This window comes from Cyanistes caeruleus, chromosome 34, assembly GCF_971803275.1.
Source record: "Cyanistes caeruleus chromosome 34, bCyaCae1.hap1.1, whole genome shotgun sequence".
NCBI lineage: Eukaryota > Metazoa > Chordata > Aves > Passeriformes > Paridae > Cyanistes > Cyanistes caeruleus.
In genome coordinates, this window is record NC_141735.1 from 899216 (window position 1) to 922878 (window position 23663).

Sequence of the window (23663 nt, forward strand, 5' to 3'; positions counted from 1 at the left end):
AAATTCCCCTCCCCCCCACAGGCCGCGCCGCCCGCCGCGCTGCCGTAAAGCGCGCCCGATGCTCCTCTGGCTGTCGTACAAGCCGCCGTCAAGCGAGGCGCGCTCCGAGCGCCGCCGCGGATCGGGAGAGAAGGAGGGCACCGGGGGGAATTCGGTGCTCACGGAGCCGGTTCGGAGATTCCGAAAGCCCCCCGGGATCCCCCCCCCCAAAAAAACTGTCCCGGGACCCCCCGAGCCGCTGCCGTAAAGCGCAGCGTTCGCCCCACAAAGTCGACGGGCGGGAGGACCCGGGGCAGACGAGAGGCGCAGAGCGGAGCGGCCAAACGGGGGCGCTCTAGCATTGCCTCAACCATAGAGAGCAGCCTAAGCCACACCCCTTCTGTACGTTCAACCAATCACCGCCACCATGCGGAAGGCGGGAATTATCAAAACCCCGCCCCTCATCGCAAAACCAACCAATCACATCAAGGGCCACGCCCCTTCCCGCCGCTTCCCCGTCGCTAGGGAGACGCGAGCCGCCATTTGGGCGTGAGGCGGTGCCGCCGCCGCTTCCGGTCAGGCCTAGCCTCTCTCCCCCGGCCCAAGCGCGGCCTTTCCCCAGCCCAGCCCCGGCCCCGCGGAGCTCCTGAGGCGGAGGTGGAGCGGGACGCGCAGGTAAGGTCGCCCCGCCCGCTCCCGGTGCGGTTTTCCCCCTTTTTTCCTCCTTTTTCCCCCTCAGCTCACGCCGTTGTTCCCCCGGCAGGGTCCCCCCGCGGCGGCCGCGGCCGCCATGGCCGCCGTGTGGCAGCAGGTGCTCGCCGTGGACGCCAGGTGAGCTCGGGGGGCTTTTCGTGAGGGGATTTTGAGTCCCTGAGGGCTTTTTGTGAGTTGATTTTAAATCCCTGAGGGCTTTTGAGTCTCTGGGGGCTTTTCCTGAGGGGATTTTGGGTCTTTGGGGGCTTTTTGTGAGGGGATTTTGGGTCCCCGGGGGCTTCTTCTGAGGAGATTTTTGGTCCCTGAGGGGATTTTGGATCTCTGAGAGCTTTTTGTGAGGGGATTTTGTGTTTCTGGGGGCTTTTTGTGAGGTGATTTTAAATCCCTGAGGGCTTTTGAGCCTCTGAGGGCTTTTCCTGAGAGAATTTTGGGTCTTTGGGGGCTATTCCTGAGGAAATTTTGGGTCTTTGGGGGCTTTTTGTGAGGAGATTTTGGGTCTTTGGGGGCTTTTTGTGAGGAGATTTTTGGTCCCTGAGGGGATTTTGGGTTTCTGGGGTTTTTTTGTGAGGAGATTTTAATCCCTGGAGGTTTTTTTTGAGGGAATTTTGGGTATTTGACGCCTTTGAGGAGGGCGATGCTCGTTCCTGGATCCGGATTTTTTAAAGTTTTGGGTATTTGGGGCATTTTTGGGGTGGATTTGTCACACCTGAGCCTGGTTTTGGATGTAATTTTCTTGGTTTTGGGTAGAATTAATTTCATTTTTTTACCTGTAATCATCTGTATCTCACCTGTCTCACCTGTCCTGCCAAATTCTGCGCTCCTGGGTCGGGTTTTGGGTGGATTTTTCCCAATTTTTGGTGTAAATTTCCCAATTTTTGATGGAAATTTCCCATTTTAGGTGTAAATTTCCCAATTTTTGGTGTAAATTCACAATTTTAGGTGTAAATTTCCCCGACTTTGGGTGTAAATTTCCCAATTTTGGGTGTAAATTTCCCAATTTTGGGTGTAGATTTCCCAATTTTGGGTGTAAATTTCCCAATTTTTGGGTGTAAATTTCCCAATTTTAGGTGTAAATTTCCCAATTTTTGGTGTAAATTTCCCAATTTTTGGGTGTAAATTTCCCAATTTTGGGGCGTAAATTTCCCAATTTTTAGGTGTAAATTTCCCAATTTTTGGGTGTAAATTCCCCAATTTTTGGGTGTAAATTTCCCAATTTTGGGGTGTAAATATCCCAATTTTTAGGTGTAGATTTCTGAATTTTTGACAGAAATTCCCCAGTTTTTAGGTGTAAATGTCCCAATTTTTGGTGTAAATTTCCCCAATTTTTGGTGTAAATTTCCCCGATTTTGGGCATAAATTTCCCAATTTTGGGGTGTAAATTTCCCAATTTTTAGGTGTAGATTTCCAAATTTTTGACAGAAATTCCCCAATTTTTAGGTGTAAATTTCCCAATTTTTGGGTGTAAATTCCCGAATTTTTGGGTGTAAATTCCCCAATTTTGGCAGAATTAACCCCATTTCTCACCTGTATCTCACCTGTTTGTCACCTGTGTCTCACTCGTCCATCACCTGTCTATCACATGTATTTTACCTGTATCTCCCCTGTATCTCACCTGTATTTCGCCTGTGTCTCACCTGTCCGTCATCTGTGTCTCACCTGTCCATCACCTGTGTCTCGCCTGTGTCTCACCTGTCCATCACCTTTCCATCACCTGTATGTCACCTGTCCATCGCCTGTATCTCACCTGTCCGTCATCTGTGTCTCACCTGTGTCTCACCTGTCCATCACCTGTATCTCACCTGTCCATCACCTGTATCTCACCTGTCCATCACCTGTGTCTCACCTGTGTCTCACCTGTCCATCATCTGTATCTCGCCTGTGTCTCACCTGTCCATCGCCTGTGTCTCGCCTGTGTCTCACCTGTCCATCACCTGTATCTCACCTGTCCATCATTTGTGTCTCACCTGTGTCTCACCTGTCCATCACCTGTATCTCACCTGTCCATCGCCTGTGTCTCACCTGTGTCTCACCTGTCCATCATCTGTATCTCACCTGTCCATCGCCTGTATCTCGCCTATATCTCCCCCTTGTCTCACCTGTATCTCACCTGTGTCTCACCTGTATCTCGCTTGTGTCTCACCTGTTCCTCACCTGTTCCTCGCCTGTCTCTCACCTTTCTCTCACCTGTATTTCACCTGTCTCTCACCTGTATTTCACCTGTCTCTCACCTGTCTCTCACCTGTCTCTCACCTGTATCTCACCTGTCTCTCACCTGTCCCTCACCTGCGGCAGGTACGCGGCGTACCGCACGCCGCAGCTGCCGCAGTTCCTGGGTCAGATTTTGGGTGTAAATTCCCCAATTTTTGACAGAAATTCCCCAATTTTGGCAGAATTAACCCCGTTTCTCCCGTTTCTCACCTGTGTCTCACCTGTGGCAGGTACGCGGCGTACCGCACGCTGCAGCTGCCGCAGTTCCTAGGTCAGATTTTGGGTGTAAACTCCCCGATTTTGGCAGAATTAACCCCGTTTCTCACCTGTGTCTCACCTGTCCCTCACCTGTCTGTCACCTGTGTCTCACCTGTATCTCACCTGTCTCTCACCTGTCTCTCACCTGTCTCTCACCTGTATCTCACCTGTCCCTCACCTGTCTCTCACCTGTCTCTCACCTGTATCTCACCTGTCCCTCACCTGTCTCTCACCTGTGTCTCACCTGTGGCAGGTACGCGGCGTACCGCACACCGCAGCTGCCGCACTTCCTGGGTCTGATTTTGGGTGTAAATTCCCCGATTTTGGCAGAATTAACCCCGTTTGTCACCTGTCTCTCACCTGTGTCTCACCTGTCTGTCACCTGTATCTCACCTGTGTCTCACCTGTCCCTCACCTGTCCCTCACCTGTCTCTCACTTGTATCTCACCTGTATCTCACCTGTCTCTCACCTGTATCTCACCTGTCTCTCACCTGTCCCTCACCTGTCTCTCACCTGTCTCTCACCTGTCTCTCACCTGTCTCTCACCTGTGTCTTACCTTTGGCAGGTACGCGACGTACCGCACGCCGCAGCTGCCGCAGTTCCTGGGTCAGATTTTGGGTGTAAATTCCCCAATTTTTGACAGAAATTCCCCAATTTTGGCAGAATTAACCCCGTCTCTCCCGTGTCTCTCTCGTGTCTCACCTGCGGCAGGTACGCGGCGTACCGCACGCCGCAGCTGCCGCAGTTCCTGGGTCAGATTTTGGGTGTAAATTCCCTGATTTTGGCAGAATTAACCCCGTTTCTCACCTGTATCTCACCTGTATCTCACCTGTCTCTCACCTGTATCTCACCTGTATCTCACCTGTCTCTCACCTATATCTCCCCTGTATCTCACCTGTGTCTCTCCCGTGTCTCACCTGCGGCAGGTACGTGGCGTACCGCACGCCGCAGCTGCCGCAGTTCCTGGGTCAGATTTTGGGTGTGAATTCCTCAATTTTTGACAGAAATTCCCCGATTTTGGCAGAATTAACCCCGTTTCTCCCGTGTCTCTCCCGTGTCTCACCTGCGGCAGGTACGCGGCGTACCGCACGCCACAGTTCCTGGGTCAGATTTTGGGTGTGAATTCCCCAATTTTTGACAGAAATTCCCCAATTTTGGCAGAATTAACCCCGTTTCTCCCGTGTCTCACCTGTGGCAGGTACGCGGCGTACCGCACGCCGCAGCTGCTGCAGTTCCTGGGTCAGATTTTGGGTGTAAACTCCCCAATTTTGGCAGAATTGACCCCGTTTCTCACCTGTGTCTCACCTGTGTCTCACCTGTCTGTCACCTGTATCTCACCTGTCTCTCCCCTGTCTCTCACCTGTCTCTCACCTGTGTCTCACCTGCGGCAGGTACGCGGCGTACCGCACGCCGCAGCTGCCGCAGTTCCTGGGTCACATTTTGGGTGTGAATTCCCCGATTTTGGCAGAATTAACCCCGTTTCTCACCTGTGTCTCACCTGTCCCTCACCTGTGTCTCACCTGTATCTCACCTGTATCTCACCTGTCTCTCACCTGTATCTCACCTGTGTCTCACCTGCGGCAGGTACGTGGCGTACCGCACGCCGCAGCTGCCGCAGTTCCTGGGTCAGATTTTGGGTGTAAATTCCCCAATTTTTGACAGAAATTCCCCAATTTTGGCAGAATTAACCCCGTCTCTCCCGTGTCTCTCCCGTGTCTCACCTGCGGCAGGTACGCGGCGTACCGCACGCCGCAGCTGCCGCAGTTCCTGGGTCACATTTTGGGTGTAAATTCCCCGATTTTGGCAGAATTAACCCCGTTTCTCCCGTGTCTCACCTGTATCTCACCTGTCCCTTACCTGTCCCTCACCTGTCTCTCACTTGTATCTCACCTGTATCTCACCTGTCTCTCACCTGTATCTCACCTGTGTCTCACCTGTATCTCACCTGTCTCTCACCTGTCCCTCCCGTGTCTCACCTGTATCTCACCTGTCCCTCACCTGTCTCTCACCTGTCTCTCCCCTGTCTCTCCCCTGTCCCTCACCTGTCTCTCACTTGTATCTCACCTGTATCTCTCCCGTGTCTCACCTGCGGCAGGTACGCGGCGTACCGCACGCCGCAGCTGCCGCAGTTCCTGGGTCAGATTTTGGGTGTGAATTCCCCGATTTTGGCAGAATTAACCCCGTTTCTCACCTGTCTCTCACCTGTCTCTCACCTGTATCTCACCTGTCTCTCACCTGTGTCTCACCTGTGTCTCACCTGTATCTCACCTGTGTCTCACCTGTCCCTCACCTGTCTCTCACCTGTCCCTCACCTGTATCTCCCCTGTGTCTCACCTGTCTCTCACCTGTGTCTCTCCCGTGTCTCACCTGCGGCAGGTACGCGGCGTACCGCACGCCGCAGCTGCCGCAGTTCCTGGGTCTGATTTTGGGTGTAAATTCCCCAATTTTGGCAGAATTAACCCCGTTTCTCCCGTGTCTCACCTGTCCCTCACCTGTATCTCACCTGTCCCTTACCTGTCCCTCACCTGTCCCTCACCTGTATCTCCCCTGTCCCTCACCTGTCCCTCACCTGTCCCTCACCTGTATCTCACCTGTCCCTCACCTGTGTCTCACCTGTGTCTCACCTGTGTCTCACCTGTGTCTCACCTGTCCCTCACCTGTCTCTCGCTTGTATCTCACCTGTGTCTCTCCCGTGTCTCACCTGCGGCAGGTACGTGGCGTACCGCACGCCGCAGCTGCCGCAGTTCCTGGGTCAGATTTTGGGTGTGAATTCCCCGATTTTGGCAGAATTAACCCCGTTTCTCCCCGTGTCTCACCTGCAGCAGGTACGCGGCGTACCGCACGCCGCAGTTCCTGGGTCAGATTTTGGGTGTGAATTCCCCAATTTTGGCAGAATTAACCCCGTTTCTCACCTGTGTCTCACCTGTCCCTCACCTGTATCTCACCTGTATCTCACCTGTATCTCACCTGTATCTCACCTGTATCTCACCTGTATCTCACCTGTATCTCACCTGTGTCTCACCTGTTTCTCACCTGTATCTCACCTGTATCTCACGTGTCTGTCACCTGTATCTCACCTGTATCTCCCCTGTATCTCACCTGTATCTCACCTGTCTCTCCCCTGTCTCTCACCTGTCCTTCACCTGTCTCTCACTTGTATCTCACCTGTATCTCTCCCGTGTCTCACCTGCGGCAGGTACGCGGCGTACCGCACGCCGCAGTTCCTGGGTCCGATTTTGGGTGTGAATTCCCCAATTTTTAACAGAATTAACCCCGTTTCTCCCGTGTCTCACCTGCGGCAGGTACACGGCGTACCGCACGCCGCAGCTGCCGCAGTTCCTGGGTCCGATTTTGGGTGTGAATTCCCCGATTTTGGCAGAATTAACCCCGTTTCTCACCTGTGTCTCACCTGTCCCTCACCTGTATCTCACCTGTCTCTCACCTGTATCTCACCTGTCTCTCACCTGTATCTCACCTGTATCTCACCTGTATCTCACGTGTCTGTCACCTGTATCTCACCTGTATCTCCCCTGTATCTCACCTGTCTCTCCCCTGTCTCTCACCTGTCCCTCACCTGTCTCTCACTTGTATCTCACCTGTATCTCTCCCGTGTCTCACCTGTGGCAGGTACGCGGCGTACCGCACGCCGCAGCTGCCGCAGTTCCTGGGTCAGATTTTGGGTGTAAATTCCCCAATTTTGGCAGAATTAACCCCGTTTCTCCCGTGTCTCACCTGCGGCAGGTACGCGGCGTACTGCACGCCGCAGTTCCTGGGTCCGATTTTGGGTGTGAATTCCCCAATTTTGGCAGAATTAACCCCGTTTCTCACCTGTGTCTCACCTGTGTCTCACCTGTCTGTCACCTGTGTCTCACCTGTGTCTCACCTGTCTCTCACCTGTGTCTCACCTGTGGCAGGTACGCGGCGTACCGCACGCCGCAGCTGCCGCAGTTCCGCACGCAGTACGTGCGGCGGCGCTCGCAGCTGCTGCGGGAGCGGGCGCAGGGCGGGGCGCTGGCAGGTGAGGCGCGCCGCTGGTACCTGCGGCTGCGGGCGCGGCTCCTGGCCCAGCGCTACGGGGCCCTGTCCGAGCCCGGCAGCTGCCGCAGCGGCCTCAGGGCCAGCCGGACCACGCTGGACCGCATGGAGGTACCTGGGGGGCACCTGGGGGGGGCTGGGTACACCTGGGTACACCTGGACACACCTGGGGGGGGCTGGGGTACACCTGGGTACACCTGGGGGGCACCTGGGGGGCACCTGGGGGGGGCTGGGGTACACCTGGGTACACCTGGGTACACCTGGGGTACACCTGGACACACCTGGGGGGGCTGGGGTACACCTGGGTACACCTGGGTACACCTGGGGTACACCTGGACACACCTGGGGGGAGCCTGGGGTACACCTGGGGTACACCTGAGTACGCCTGGGGTACCCCTGGACACACCTGGGCACACCTGGGGGGGCTGGGTACACCTGGGGGGCACCTGGGTACACCTGGGTACACCTGGGGGGAGCTGGGTACACCTGGGGGGAGCTGGGTACACCTGGGGGGGGCTGGGTACACCTGGGTACACCTGGGGGGCACCTGGGGGGCACCTGGGGGGGCCTGGGTACACCTGGGGGGGGCTGGGGTACACCTGGACACACCTGGGGGGCACCTGGACACACCTGGGGGGAGCCTGGGGGGGCCTGGGTACACCTGGGGGAAGCTGGGGTACACCTGGACACACCTGGGGGGAGCCTGGGTACACCTGGGGTACACCTGGGGTACACCTGGACACACCTGGGCACACCTGGGGGGCACCTGGGCACACCTGGGTACACCTGGACACACCTGGGTACACCTGGGGGGCACCTGGGTACACCTGGGGTACACCTGGGTACACCTGGGGGGCACCTGGGTACGCCTGGGGTACACCTGGACACACCTGGGTACACCTGGACACACCTGGGTACACCTGGGGGCATCTGGGGTACACCTGGGGGGAGCTGGGGGGACCTGGGTACACCTGGACACACCTGGGATACACCTGGGGTACACCTGGGGGCATCTGGGGTACACCTGGGTACGCCTGGGGTACACCTGGACACACCTGGGATACACCTGGACACACCTGGGATACACCTGGGGTACACCTGGACACACCTGGGGTACACCTGGACACACCTGGGCACACCTGGACACACCTGGGATACACCTGGACACACCTGGGGCTGGGGAAACACCTGGGGGGGAGCCCTGGACAACCCCAAAACTCTTTTGGGGGAGGGTCCGGGGGTCCCAGCTCCCATTTTTGGGAGTCCTGGGGGGTCCCAACCCCAATTTGGGACCCCCACCCCCATTTTTGGGACCCCCCACCCCCATTTTTGGGGGTCCCACCCCCATTCTTGGGACCCCCACCCCCATTTTTGGGACCCCCACCCCCCTTTTTGGGACCCCCACCCCCATTTTTGGGGGTCCCAACCCCATTTTTGGGACCCCCACCCCCATTTTTGGGACCCCCACCCCCATTTTGGGGGGTCCCAACCCCATTTTTGGGACCCCCACCCCCATTTTTGGGACCCCCACCCCCATTTTTGGAACCCCCACCCCCATTTTGGGGGGTCCCACCCCCATTTTTGGGGGTCCCGCCCCCATTTTTGGGACCCCCACCCCCATTTTTGGGGGTCCCAACCCCATTTTTGGGGGGTCCCGCCCCCATTTTGGGGGGTCCCACCCCCATTTTGGGGGTCCCACCCCCATTTTGGGGGGTCCCACCCCCATTTTGGGGGTCCCACCCCCATTTTGGGGGGTCCTGCCCCCATTTTTGGGGGTCCCACCCCCATTTTGGGGGTCCCAACCCTTTCCCCCCCCCCAGGATTTTGAGGAGGACCCGCGGGGGTCTCGGGGGCACCGGCGCTCCCTGAGCCGCAGCTCCGGCCCGGGGGGGCTCCGGGGGGGCCCTGACGAGCGGTGAGACCCCCGGGGGGGGCGGGGGGGAATTGGGGAGGGGGTCCCGGGGGGGAATTGGGGAGGGGGTCCCGGGGGGGTCCCAGGGGGTCCTGGGGGGGTTTGGGGGGGGTCCCAGGGGGTTTTTTGGGGGGGCTGGGGGAGGTTTCACCCTTTTGGGGGTGTTGGGGAGGGGTCTGGGGGGTTTGGGGGGGGGGTCCCGGTATTTGGGGGGGGTCTTAAGGTGTCTCCCCCTCCCCAAAATCGCTGCTGGGGGTGGGGGAGGGGGAGATTCACAGCCTTGGGTGAGACCATTTTGGGGGGGGGGGGGGTGGGAAGGTGCCAATCGCTGCCTGGGGGGGGGTCGGGGGTGCCTGGGAGGGGTCTCAGGGTTCTGGGAGGGGTCTCAGAATTCTGGGGGGGGGTCTCAGGGTTTTGGGGGGGGTCTCAGGGGGTATCTGGGGGGGTCTCAGGGGGTATCTGGGGGGGTCTCAGGATTTTGGGGTGTCTCAGGGTCCTGGGGGGGGTCTCAGGGTTTTGGGGGGGGTCTCAGGGTCGTGGGCGGGGTCTGAAGGTTCTTGGGGGGGGTCTCAGGGTTCTGGGGGGGTCTCAGGGTTCTGGGGGGGTCTCAGGGTTCTTGGGGGGGGTCTCTGGGTTTTGGGGGGGGTCTGAAGGTTCTTGGGGGGGGTCTCAGGGTTCTTGGGGGGGTCTCAGGGTTCTGGGGGGGGTCTGAAGGTTCTTGGGGGGGGTCTCAGGGTTTTGGGGGGGGGTCTGAAGGTTCTTGGGGGGGGTCTCTGGGTTCTGGGGGGGTCTCAGGGTTCTTGGGGGGGGGTCTCAGGGGGTACCTGGGGGGGTCCCCAACCCCCCTGGCCTCTCCCATTTCCGGGCCCGGGGGGTGCCGGGCTGTGCTCGGGGGGGTCCCGATGGATCCCGGGGCTGGGTGGGAATTGGGGTGGGGGTCTCACACCCCTCCCCCCCCCCCCTCCCTGCAGCCCCCCCGGGGTGGTGCCCACCCCCCTGGCCGAGGCCAGCAGGGCCATGGCCGGGGACACCACCCTGAGCGAGAACTACGCCTTCGCTGGGGTGTTCCACGTCTTCGACCAACACCTGGACAGCGCAGGTACGGCCTGGGGGGCACCTGGGGGGCACCTGGGACCCCCCCAAAACACCCCAGAGCCAGGGGAAACACCTGAGACCCCCCCCAAAACACCCCAGAGCCAGGGATAGCACCTGGGAACCCCCCCAAAACACCCCAGAGCCAGGGAAAACACCTGAGACCCCCCCCAAAAACACCCCAGAGCCAGGGAAAACACCTGGGAACCCCCCAGAGACACCTGGGAATCCCCCAGAGACACCTGGGACCCCCCCCAAAACACCCCAGAGCCAGGGGAAACACCTGGGACCCCCCCCAAAACACCTGGGACCCCCCCCAAAACACCTGGGACCCCCCCCAAAACACCCCAGAGCCAGGGAAAACACCTGGGACCCCCCCAGAGACACCTGGGAACCCCCCAGAGACACCTGGGACCCCCCCAAAACACCCCAGAGCCAGGGAAAACACCTGAGACCCCCCCCAAAACACCTGGGACCCCCCCCCAAACACCCCAGAGCCAGGGAAAACACCTGGGACCCCCCCCAAAACACCTGAGACCCCCCCCAAAACACCTGAGACCCCCCCAAAACACCTGGGACCCCCCCCAAAACACCCCAGAGCCAGGGATAACACCTGGGACCCCCCCAAAACACCTGAGACCCCCCCAGGGACACCTGAGACCCCCCAGGGACACCTGAGACCCCCAAAACCCCCCAGTCCCTGCCGAGAGCTGAACTGGGGAGGGACCTGGGGGGCACCTGGGTGGTCCCTCTGTCCTGGGGGGCTCCCCAAGGGCTCTTTGGGGGTTCCCTTTGGCTCTGGGGGGGTTCCCCCTGTTCTGGAAAGTTCCCCAAGGGCTCTGGGGGGGGTTTCCCATTCCTGCAGGAATTTGGGGAGGGGTCTCACACCTCCCCCATGTCCCTGCCCAGTGCAGAAGCCACAACCCCTGGTAGGGTTGGGGGCTTCCCCCTGGCTCTGGGGGGCTCCCCAAGGGCTCTTTGGGGGTTCCCTTTGGCTCTAGGGGGTTCCCCTGGCTGTGTGGGATTTTGGGGAGGGGTCTCACCCCTGTCCCACCCCTCATTTGGTCCACAAGGTGCAGTTTGCCCACGACGAGCGGCACCTCCTGCCTGGGTCGGGGGCTCCTCAAGGGCTCTGGGGGTTGTTCCTCTGTTCTGGAAAGTTCCCCAAGGGCTCTGGGGGGGTTCCCCTGGCTGTGTGGGATTTTGGGGAGGGGTCTCACCCCTGTCCCACCCCCTCCCCAGTGCGCAAGGTGCAGTTTGCCCACGATGAGCGGCACCTCCTGCCTGGCTCAGGGGCTTCTCCTTGGCTCTGAGGGTTCCCCAAGGGCTCTGGGGGTTCCCCAAGGGCTCTGGGGGGGGTTCCCCATTCCTGCAGGATTTTGGGGAGGGGTCTCACCCCTGTCCCACCCCCTCCCCAGTGCGCAAGGTGCAGTTTGCCCACGACGAGCGGCACCTCCTGCCTGGGTCGGGGGCTCCCTGAGGGCTCTTTGGGGGTTCCCCTGTTCTGGAAGGTTCCCCAAGGGCTCTGGGGGGGCTCCCCAAGGGCTCTGGGGGGTTCCCCTGGCTGTGTGGGATTTTGGGGAGGGGTCTCACCCCCGTCCCACCCCCTCCCCAGTGCGCAAGGTGCAGTTTGCCCACGACGAGCGGCACCTGCTGCCTGGCTCAGGGGCTTCTCCTTGGCTCTGAGGGTTCCCCAAGGGCTCTGGGGGTTCCCTTTGGCTCTGGGGGGGTTCCCCATTCCTGCAGGATTTTGGGGAGGGGTCTCACCCCTGCCCCACCCCCTCCCCAGTGCGCGAGGTGCAGTTTGCCCACGATGAGCGGCACCTGCTGCCTGGGTCGGGGGCTCCCTGAGGGCTCTTTGGGGGTTCCCCTGTTCTGGAAGGTTCCCCAAGGGCTCTGGAAGGTTCCCAAAGGGCTCTGGGGGGTTCCCCATTCCTGCAGGATTTTGGGGAGGGGTCTCACCCCTCTCCCACCCCCTCCCCAGTGCGTAAGGTGCAGTTTGCCCACGACGAGCGGCACCTGCTGCCTGGCTCAGGGGCTTCTCCTTGGCTCTGAGGGTTCCCCAAGGGCTCTGGGGGGTTCCCCTGGCTGTGTGGGATTTTGGGGAGGGGTCTCACCCCTGTCCCACCCCCTCCCCAGTGCGCAAGGTGCAGTTTGCCCACGACGAGCGGCACCTCCTGCCTGGGTCGGGGGCTCCCCAAGGGCTCTGGGGGTCATTCCTCTGTTCTGGAAGGTTCCCCAAGGGCTCTGGGGGGGGTTCCCCATTCCTGCAGGATTTTGGGGAGGGGTCTCACCCCTGTCCCACCCCCTCCCCAGTGCGCAAGGTGCAGTTTGCCCACGACGAGCGGCACCTCCTGCCTGGGTCGGGGGCTCCCTGAGGGCTCTTTGGGGGTTCCCTTTGGCTCTGGGGGGGCTCCCCCTGTTCTGGAAGGTTCCCCAAGGGCTCTGGGGGGGGGTTTCCCATTCCTGCAGGATTTTGGGGAGGGGTCTCACCCCTGTCCCACCCCCTCCCCAGTGCGCAAGGTTCAGTTTGCCCACGACGAGCGGCACCTGCTGGCCTGCTGCTCCATGGACGGGACGCTCTCTGTTTGCCGCCTGGCGCCGGGGCCGCCGGCCGTGCTGCGCCTGCTGCGGGGCCACGGCGCCGGCGTCTCCGACTTCGCCTGGTCCCTGTCCAACGACGTGCTGGTGTCGGCGTCGCTGGACGCCACGCTGCGCCTCTGGGACCCCGGCGACGGGCGCTGCATCCGCCGCGTGCCCGACCCCGACGGCGCCGCGCTGCTGTGCTGCGCCTTCCAGCCGCTCAATAACAACCTGACCGTGGTGAGAAACAGCCTGAAACACCCCAAAATCATCCAAAAACACCCCAAAATCATCCAAAATAACCCAAAAACACCCTGAAACAGCCCAAAATCATCCTGAAACACCCCAAAATAACCCAAAATAACCCAAAAATCACCCTGAAATTATCCCAAAATTATCCCGACCCCGACGGGGCCGCACTGCTGTGCTGCGCCTTCCAGCCGCTCAATAACAACCTGACCGTGGTGAGAAACAGCCTGAAACACCCCAAAATCATCCTGAAACACCCCAAAATAACCCAAAATCATCCTGAAACACCCCAAAATAACCCCAAAAATCATCCTGGAATTATCCTGAAATTATCCCAAAATTATCCTGAAATTATCCCAAAATTAACCCAAAATTATCCTGAAATTATCCCAAAATTATCCTGAAATTATCCCAAAATTACCCCGACCCCGACGGCGCCGCGCTGCTGTGCTGCGCCTTCCAGCCGCTCAATAACAACCTGACCGTGGTGAGAGACAGCCTGAAACACCCCAAAATCATCCTGAAACACCCCAAAATCACCCCAAAAACCACCCTGGAATTATCCCGACCCCGATGGCGCCGCGCTGCTGTGCTGCGCCTTCCAGCCGCTCAATAACAACCTGACCGTGGTGAGAAACAGCCCAAAAACACCCTGAAACACCCTGAAACAGCCCAAAAACACCCTGAAACACCCCAAAATCATCCTGAAACACCCCAAAATCATCCAAAATAACCCCAAAAACCACCCTGAAACACCCCAAAATCACCCCAAAAACCACCCTGGAATTATCCCGACCCCGACGGCGCCGCGCTGCTGTGCTGCGCCTTCCAGCCGCTCAATAACAACCTGACCGTGGTGAGAAACAGCCCAAAAACACCCCAAAAACACCCTGAAACACCCCAAAAACACCCCGAAACACCCCAAAATAACCCAAAATCATCCTGAAACAGCCCAAAATCATCCTGAAACACCCCGAAATCATCCTGAAACAGCCCAAAATAACCCCAAAAACACCCTGAAACACCCCAAAATAACCCAGAATCGTCCTGAGGTACCCCAGTGGGGCTGCGCTGCTGTGCTGCGCCTTCCAGCCGCTCAATAACAACCTGACTGTGGTGAGAAACAGCCCAAAAACACCCTGAAACACCCCAAAATCATCCTGAAACAGCCCAAAATCATCCTGAAACACCCCAAAATAACCCAAAATCATCCTGAAACACCCCAAAATCATCCTGAAACACCCCAAAATAACCCAAAAACACCCAGAAACACCCCAAAATAACCCCAAAAACACCCAGAAACACCCCAAAATAACCCAAAATAACCCAAAAATCACCCTGAAACACCCCAAAATAACCCCAAAAACACCCGGAAACACCCCAAAATAACCCAAAATAGCCCTGAAACACCCCAAAATCATCCTGAAACACCCCAGAATAACCCAAAATCATCCTGAAACACCCCAAAATAACACAAAAACACCCTGAAACACCCCAAAGTAACCCAAAATAACACAAAAATCATCCTGAAACACCCCAAATGTGCTCCAGAAACACCCCAAAATCATCCTGAAATTATCCCAAAATTATCCCGAAATTATCCTGAAATTATCCCAAAATTATCCCAAAATTATCCCAAAATTATCCTGAAATTATCCTGAAATAACCCAAAAGTGCCCCAAAAAGCACCCTGAGATACCCCAAAATCACCCTGGAATTTGGGGGTCTCGGGGTGGGTTTAGGGGTGGATTTTTAGGGGGATTTTTTTTGGGGATTTTTTTGGGGGTCTCAGTATGATTTTGGGGGTCTCAGGATGGGTTTAGGGGGGATTTTTGGGGGATTTTTTTGGGGGTCTCAGGGTTTTTTTGGGGGATTTTTTTGGGGATTTTTTTGGGGGTCTCAGGATGATTTTGGGGTGGATTTTTTGGGTGGATTTTTTTGGGGGATTTTTTGGGGGATTTTTTTAGAGATTTTATTGGAGATTTATTTTGAGATTTTTTTGGGGATTTTTTTGGGGGTCTCGGGGTGATTTTGGGGGTCTCAGGATGATTTTGGGGTGGATTTTTTGGGTGGATTTTTTTGGGGGATTTTTTTTGAGATTTTTTTGGGGATTTTTTTGGGGGTCTCGGGGTGATTTTGGGGGTCCCAGGGTGATTTTGGGGTGGATTTTTTTGGGGGATTTTTTGGGGGATTTTTTTGGGGGTCTCAGGATGATTTTGGGGGATTTTTTTAGAGATTTTATTGGAGATTTATTTTGAGATTTTTTTGGGGATTTTTTTGGGGGTCTCGGGGTGATTTTGGGGGTCTTGGGGTGATTTTGGGGTGGATTTTTTTGGGGGTCTCAGGATGATTTTGGGGTCTCAGGGTGAATTTGGGGGTCTCAGGGTGGGATTTTGGGGTGGATTTTTAGGGGGATTTTTGGGGGGATTTTTTTGGGGAATTTTTTGGGGGGTCTCAGGATGATTTTGGGGTGGATTTTTTTGGGGGATTTTTTTGGGGATTTTTTTGGGGGATTTTTTTGGGGATGATTTTGGGGGTCTCAGGGTGATTTTGGGGGTCTCAGGGTGATTTTGGGGGATTTTTTTGGGGGATTTTTTTGGGGGTCTCAGGGTGATTTTGGGGGGTCTCAGGGTGATTTTGGGGGTCTCAGGGCGAGGTTATGGGGGGATTTTTTGGGGGATTTTTTTGGGGGTCTCAGGGTGATTTTGGGGTGGATTTTTTGGGGGGATTTTTTTGGGGATTTTTTTGGGGATTTTTTTGGGGATTTTTTTGGGGGTCTCAGGGTGGGATTTTGGGGGTCTCAGGATGATTTTGGGGGTCTCAGGGTGATTTTGGGGGTCTCAGGGTGAATTTGGGGGTCTCGGGCTGAATTTTGGGGGTCTCAGGATGATTTTGGGGTGGATTTTTGGGGGGATTTTTTTGGGGGATTTTTTTGGGAGTCTCAGGATGATTTTGGGGGAATTTTTTTGCAGATTTTTTGGGGGATTTTTTTGGGGATGATTTTGGGGGTCTCAGGATGATTTTGGGGTGGATTTTTTTGGCGATTTTTTTGGGGGGTCTCAGGGTGATTTTGGGGGTCTCAGGATGATTTTGGGATGGATTTTTTTGGGGATTTTTTTGGGGGTCTCAGGGTGGGATTTTGGGGTGGATTTTTTGGGGGATTTTTTTGGGGTGAATTTTTTGGGGATTTTTTGGGGGATTTTTTTGGGGGTCTCAGGATGATTTTGGGGTGGATTTTTGGGGGGATTTTTTGGGGGATTTTTTTGGGGATTTTTTTGGGGATGATTTTGGGGGTCTCAGGGTGATTTTGGGGGTCTCAGGGTGATTTTGGGGTGGATTTTTTGGTGGATTTTTTGGTGGATTTTTTTGGGGATGATTTTGGGGGTCTCAGGGTGATTTTGGGGGTCTCAGGATGATTTTGGGGGTCTCAGGGTGATTTTGGGGGTCTCAGGGTGGAGTTTTGGGGTGGATTTTTTGGGGGATTTTTTTGGGGATTTTTTTGGGGGTCTCAGGGTGATTTTGGGGGTTTCAGGATGGTTTTGGGGGTTTCAGGATGGTTTTGGGGGTCTCAGGATGATTTTGGGGGTCTCTCAGGTGGGCAGTGCCCGGCACATGGTGCGTGTGGTGAACATCTCCACGGGGAAGGCGGCTCGCGGCGGCGCCGGCCGCTTGCCCGGCCGCGTCCTCTCGCTCTGCTTCGACGCCCCCGGGCGCGTCCTCTGGGCCGGCGACGATCGCGGCTCGGTGTCATCGTTCCTGTGCGACCCCGCCACCGGTACGGGCTGCTGGGGACACTGGGGGGCACTGGGAGGGACTGGGAGGGACTGGGAGGGGATTTGGGGGCACTGGGAGGGACTGGGAGGGGATTTGGGGGCACTGGGAGGGGGTTTGGGGGCACTGGGAGGGGATTTGGGGGCACTGGGAGGGGATTTGGGGACACTGGGAAGGGATTTCAGGGCACTGGGAGGGACTGGGAGAGACTGGGAGGGGGTTTGGGGGCACTGGGAGGAACTGGGAGGGGGTTTGGGGGCACTGGGAGGGACTGGGAGCACTGGGAGGGACTGGGAGGGGATTTGGGGGCACTGGGAGGGGGTTTGGGGACACTGGGAGGGGATTGGGAGGGGATTTGGGGAGACTGGGAGGGGGTTTGGGGACACTGGGAGGGGATTTGGGGGCACTGGGAGGGACTGGGAGGGGGTTTGGGGACACTGGGAGGGGGTTTGGGGGCACTGGGAGGGACTGGGAGGGGATTTGGGGACACTGGGAGGGGGTTTGGGGGCACTGGGAGGGACTGGGAGGGGATTTGGGGACACTGGGAGGGGGTTTGGGGGCACTGGGAGGGGATTTGGGGACACTGGGAGGGACTGGGAGGGACTGGGAGGGACTGGGAGGGGGTTTGGGGACACTGGGAGGGGATTTGGGGGCACTGGGAGGGGATTTGGGGGCACTGGGAGGGGATTTGGGGACACTGGGAGGGGATTTGGGGTGAGTACAGAGCAGCTGGGAGACACCGAGTGCCACTGGGAGGGGCTGGGGATCCCTGGTCCATACTGGGATCACTGGTCCATACTGGGATCCCTGGTCCATACTGGGGGTCACTGGTCCATACTGGGATCACTGGTCCGTACTGGGAGGCGCTGGCTGACACTGGGATCCCTGGTCCATACTGGGATCACTGGTCCGTACTGGGAGGCGCTGGCTGACACTGGGATCCCCAGGCCGCCTGACCAAGGCCTCGCGGTTGCTGGTCCAGGCCGGCGGCTCCATCACGTCGCTGTCGGCGCGAGCCTGGGCGAGCCGTGAGGCACCGGACCCGTCCCTGCTGCTCAACGCCTGCCCCGACCGCCTGCTGCTCTTCAGGTGCCTGGGGGGGAGTTTGGGGGTCTTTGGGGGGCTCTGAGGGGGTTTTTGGGGGTCTCTGGGGGTCTCTGGGGGGTTTTTGAGGGGATTTTTGGGGGGTTTTTGGGGGGTTTTTGGGGGGTTTTTGGGGGGTTCTGGGCGAGCCGTGAGGCACCGGACCCGTCCCTGCTGCTCAACGCCTGCCCCGACCGCCTGCTGCTCTTCAGGTGCCCTGGGGGGGTTTGGGGGGCTCTGGGGGGCTCTGAGGGGTCTTTGGGGGGATTTTTGGGGGGGATTTTGGGGTTTTTGGGGGGTTTTTGGGGGGTTCTGGGCGAGCCGTGAGGCACCGGACCCTTCCCTGCTGCTCAACGCCTGCCCCGACCGCCTGCTGCTCTTCAGGTGCCCTGGGGGGGTTTGGGGGGGCTCTGGGGGTCTCTGACAGGGTTTTTGGGGGGTCTTTGGGGGGTTTTTGGGGGGTTTTGGGGGGTTCTGGGCGAGCCGTGAGGCACCGGACCCGTCCCTGCTGCTCAACGCCTGCCCCGACCGCCTGCTGCTCTTCAGGTGCCTCTGGGGGAGTTTGGGGGGCTCTGGGGGTCTCTGGGGGTCTCTGAGAGGGTTTGGGGGTTTGGGGGTCTCTGGGGGTCTCTGGGGGGTTTTTGAGGGGATTTTTGGGGGGTTTTTGGGGGGATTTTGGGGGGTTCTGGGCGAGCCGTGAGGCACCGGACCCGTCCCTGCTGCTCAACGCCTGCCCCGACCGCCTGCTGCTCTTCAGGTGCCTCTGGGGGGGTTTGGGGGGCTCTGGGGGTCTCTGAGGGTGTTTTTGGGGGCTCTGAGGGGTTTTTGGGGGGCTCTGAGGGGTTTTTGAGGGGGTCTTTGGGGGGTTTTGGGGGGTTCTGGGCGAGCCGTGAGGCACCGGACCCGTCCCTGCTGCTCAACGCCTGCCCCGACCGCCTGCTGCTCTTCAGGTGCCTGGGGGGGTCTCTGGGGGTCTCTGGGGGTCTCTGGGGGGTTTTTGAGGGGATTTTTGGGGGGTTTTTGGGGGGTTTTTGGGGGGTTTTGGGGGGTTCTGGGCGAGCCGTGAGGCACCGGACCCGTCCCTGCTGCTCAACGCCTGCCCCGACCGCCTGCTGCTCTTCAGGTGCCTGAGGGGGGGTCTCTGGGGGTCTTTGGGGGGCTCTGGGGGTCTCTGAGGGGCTCTGGGGGTCTCTGGGGGTCTCTGGGGGTCTCTGAGAGGGTTTTTGGGGAGGGTTTTGGGGGGGTTTTTGGGGGGTTCTGGGCGAGCCGTGAGGCACCGGACCCGTCCCTGCTGCTCAACGCCTGCCCCGACCGCCTGCTGCTCTTCAGGTGCCCTGGGGGGAGTTTGGGGGTCTCTGGGGGTCTCTGAGGGGGTTTGGGGGTCTCTGAGGGTCTCTGAGAGGGTTTTTGGGGAGGGTTTTGGGGGGGTTTTTGGGGGGTTCTGGGCGAGCCGTGAGGCGCCCGACCCGTCCCTGCTGCTCTTCAGGTGCCTCTGGGGGGGGTTTGGGGGGCTCTGGGGGTCTCTGGGGGGCTCTGAGGGGGTTTTGAGGGGATTTTTGGGGGGTCTTTGGGGGGTTTTTGAGGGGTTTTGGGGGGTTCTGGGCGAGCCATGACGCGCCGGACCCGTCCCTGCTGCTCCTCAGGTGCCTGGGGGGAGTTTGGGGGGCTCTGGAGGGGTTTGGGGGGCTCTGAGGGGTTTTTGGGGGGGTTTGGGGGGGGTTTTGGGGGGGTTTTTGGGGGGTTCTGGGCGAGCCGTGAGGCGCCGGACCCGTCCCTGCTGCTCTTCAGGTGCCTGGGGGAGTTTTGGGGTCTCTGGGGGGGTTTGGAGCAGTTTTGGGGGGTCTCTGGGGGCTTTTGGGGGTCTTTGAGGGGGTTTTGGGGTCTCTGGGGGGGATTTGGGGGTGGTTTTTAGGGTTTTTGGGGTGATTTTGGGGTGTTTCTCACCCCTTTCCCCCCTCCCCAGGGTGGTGGAGGACGAGGGGGGCTCAGGGATGTTTTTGGGGTGTTTTAGGGGTAATTTTGGGGTGTTTTTGGGGTAATTTTGGGGTGGTTTTGGGGTGTTTCTGGGGTTTTTGGGGTGATTTTGGGGTGTTTCTGACCCTTTCCCCCCTCCCCAGGGTGGTGGAGGACGAGGGGGGCTCAGGGATGTTTTTTGGGGTGATTTTGGGGTGATTTTGGGGTGTTTTTGGTGTGTTTTTAGGGTGATTTTTGGGTGTTTTTTGGGGTAATTTTGGGGTGTTTTTGGGGTGTTTTTGGGGTGATTTTGGGGTGGGTTTGGGGTGTTTTTGGGGTTTTAGGGGTGTTTTTGGGGTGATTTTGGGGTGTTTTTGGTGTGTTTTTAGGGTGATTTTTGGGTGTTTTTTGGGGTAATTTTGGGGTGGTTTTGGGGTGTTTCTGGGGTTTTTGGGGTGTTTTTGGGGTGTTTCTCACCCCTTTCCCCCCTCCCCAGGGTGGTGGAGGACGAGGGGGGCTCGGGGGCCCCGGGGCTGCGGCTCCGGCGCAGTTTCCCCACCCGGCACCGGGAGCAGCCCCTGAGGAGCTGCTTCTGTCCCCTGATGTCCTTCAGACAGGGAGCCTGCGTGGGTGAGGGACACTGGGGACACTGGGGGACACTGGGAGGGACTGGGAGGGGTTTGGGGGGGGCTGGGGGGGACTGGGAGGGGACTGGGAGGGGTTTGGGGGGGACTGGGAGGAGATTTGGGGGGACTGGGGGGGACTGGGGGGGATTGGGGACACTGGGAGGGGTCCAGGGACAGTTCCCCTCCCTCCAGCCCTGTCCCCAGTGTCCCCCCAGTGACAGTGACGGGCAGCGAGGAGGGCTCTGAGTGTCCCCTCAATGTCCCCTCAGTGTCCCCAGTGTCCCCAATGTCCCCTCTGTCCCCTCTGTCCCCTGGCAGTGACGGGCAGCGAGGACGGTGTCCCTGATGTCCCCTGAGTGTCCCCAATGTCCCCTCCCCTGGCAGTGACGGGCAGCGAGGAGGGCTCTGGGGGTCCCATTGATGTCCCTGATGTCCCCAATGTCCCCTGAGTGTCCCCTCTGTCCCCTGGCAGTGACGGGCAGCGAGGACGCCTCGGTTCATTTCTTCGACGTGGGCCGCGCGGCGCGCGCCACGGTGAACACGCTGCAGGGCCACGGCGCCGCCGTGCTCGCCGTCGCCTTCAACTGCGACGAGTCCCTGCTGGCCTCGGCCGACGCCGCCGGCACCGTCATCGTCTGGCGCCGGCAGCACGCCTGAGCCCCGCACCCCAAAACTCACCTGGGGACCCCAAAACTCACCGGGGGAACCCAAAACTCACCTGGGGAACCCAAAATATCCATGGGGGACCCCAAAACTCACCTGGGCACCCCAAAACTCACCTGGGGAACCCAAAACTCACCTGGGGGACCCAAAACTCACCTGAACCCCAAAACTCACCTGGGGACCCCGAAACTGCCCTGGGGGACCCCAAAACTCACCTGGGGACCCCAAAACTCACCGGGGGAACCCAAAACTCACCTGGGGACCCCAAAACTCACCTGGGGAACCCAAAATATCCATGGGGCACCCCAAACATCACCTGGGCACCCCAAAACTCACCTGAACCCCAAAACTCACCTGGGGGACCCCAAAACTCACCTGGGGACCCCAAAACTCACCTGGGGACCCCAAAAGTGACCTGGGGACCCCAAAAGTGACCTGGGGGACCCCAAAAGTGACCTGGACCCCCTAAACATCCCTGGGGAACCCCAAAATAGCCCTGGGGGACCCCAAAACTCACCGGGGGACCCCAAAATAGCCCTGGGGGACCCCAAAACTCACCGGGGGACCCCAAAACTCACCTGGGGACCCCAAAATAGCCCTGGGGAACCCCAAAACTCACCTGGGCACCCCAAAACTCACCTGGGGACCCCAAACGTCACCTGGGGACCCCAAAACTCACCTGGGCACCCCAAAATAGCCCTGGGGGACCCCAAAACTCACCTGGGGGACCCCAAAACTCACCTGGGGGACCCCAAAACTCACCTGGGGACCCCAAAAGTGACCTGAACCCCCTAAATATCCATGGGGAACCCCAAAATAGCCCTGGGGGACCCCAAAACTGACCTGGGGACCCCAAAATATCCCTGGGGGACCCCAAAACTCACCTGGGGACCCCAAAATAGCCCTGGGGGACCCCAAAACTCACCTGGGGACCCCAAACGTCACCTGAACCCCAAAAATATCCATGGGGAACCCCGAAAGTGACCTGGGGGACCCCAAACGTCACTTGGGGGACCACAAAATATCCCTGGGGGACCCCAAAGTGACCTGGGGACCCCAAAAGTGACCTGGGGGACCCCAAAAGTGACCTGGACCCCCTAAATATCCCTGGGGAACCCCCAAAATATCCATGGGGAACCCCGAAACTGCCCTGGGGGACCACAAAAGTGACCTGGACCCCCTAAATATCCCTGGGGAACCCCAAAATAGCCCTGGGGGACCCCAAAGTGACCTGGGGGACCCCAAAATAGCCCTGGGGGACCCCAAAAGTGACCTGGGGGACCCCAAAGTGACCTGGACCCCCTAAATATCCCTGGAGAACCTCCAAAAACTGCCCTGAACCCCCAAAATATCCATGGGGAACCCCCAAAAACTGCCCTGAACCCCAAAAACTGCCCTGAACCCTGAAATATCCATGGGGAACCCCCAAAATCTTCATGAAAAACCCCAAAATCCCCCCAAAAAACCCAAATCCCCCCCAAAATCCCCTGAGAAACCCCAAATTCCCCTGGAAAACCCCAAATCCCCCCAGAATCCCCCCAAACCCAGCCCAGGACGTGGCGAGGTTTTTGGGCGGCGCGTGGCACCGAAATCTCCCCAAAATCCCCCCAAAATCCACCCCAAAACTCCCCTGTGTGGCTTCTGAGTTTGGTGTGACCCCCAAAATGTCCTCAGACCCCTCCTCAACACCCCAAAAACACCCTGGACCCCTCCCCAAAATCACCTGGGCCCCCAAAATTCCTCCTCAAAATCTTCCAGACCCCTCCCAAAATCAGCTGGGCCCCCAAAACCTCTCCCCAAAACCCCTCAGGACCCCCCCAAACCCCTCAGACCCCTCCCCAACCCCTCAGGACCCCCTCAGGACCCCCCCAAACCCCTCAGACCCCTCCCCAAACCCCTCCTCAGACCCCTCAGGACCCCTCCCCAAACCCCTCAGACCCCTCCTCAAAGCCCTCAGGACCCCCCCCAAACCCCTCAGGACCCCCCCCAAACCCCTCAGGACCCCTCCCCAAAACCCCCAAACCCCTCTCCAAACCCCTCAGACCCCCCCAGACCCCTCCCCAAACCCCTCAGACCCCTCCCCAGACCCCTTAGACCCCTCCCCAAACCCCTCAGGACCTCCCCAAAACCCCTCAGACCCCTCCCCAAACCCTTCAGACCCCTCCCCAAACCCCTCAGGACCCCCCCCAAACCCCTCAGACACCCTCAGACCCCTCAGGACCCCTCCCCAAAACCCCTCAGACCCCCCCAGACCCCTCCCCAAACCCCTCAGACCCCTCAGGACCCCCCCAAACGCCTCAGACCCCTCCCCAAACCCCTCAGGACCCCTCAGACCCCTCCCCAAACCCCTCAGGACCCCCCCAGACCCCTCCTCAAAGCCCTCAGGACCCCCCCAAACCCCTCAGGACCCCTCCCCAAACCCCTCAGACCCCTCCTCAAACCCCTCAAGACCCCCCCCAGACCCCCCTCAGACCCCTCAGGACCCCCCCAAACCCCTCAGACCCCTCCCCAAACCCCTCAGACCCCTCCCCAAAC

At 58.8% G+C, this 23663-nt stretch overlaps 1 protein-coding gene across 1 annotated transcript; it reads left to right on the forward strand.

Annotated features, from left to right (window-relative positions):
* The first annotated feature begins 24 nt into the window (after window positions 1-24).
* On the forward strand, window positions 25-22756 carry WDR13 (WD repeat domain 13). Its single transcript, XM_086871020.1, has 10 exons — window positions 25-654; window positions 743-810; window positions 7076-7307; window positions 9017-9111; window positions 10080-10207; window positions 12716-13023; window positions 16627-16807; window positions 17751-17892; window positions 20336-20469; window positions 20938-22756. Exons 2-10 carry the CDS (start codon window positions 770-772, stop codon window positions 21120-21122), a joined length of 1446 nt encoding a protein of 481 aa, XP_086727146.1. The 5' UTR covers window positions 25-654; window positions 743-769; the 3' UTR covers window positions 21123-22756.
* Window positions 22757-23663: the final 907 nt, after the last annotated feature.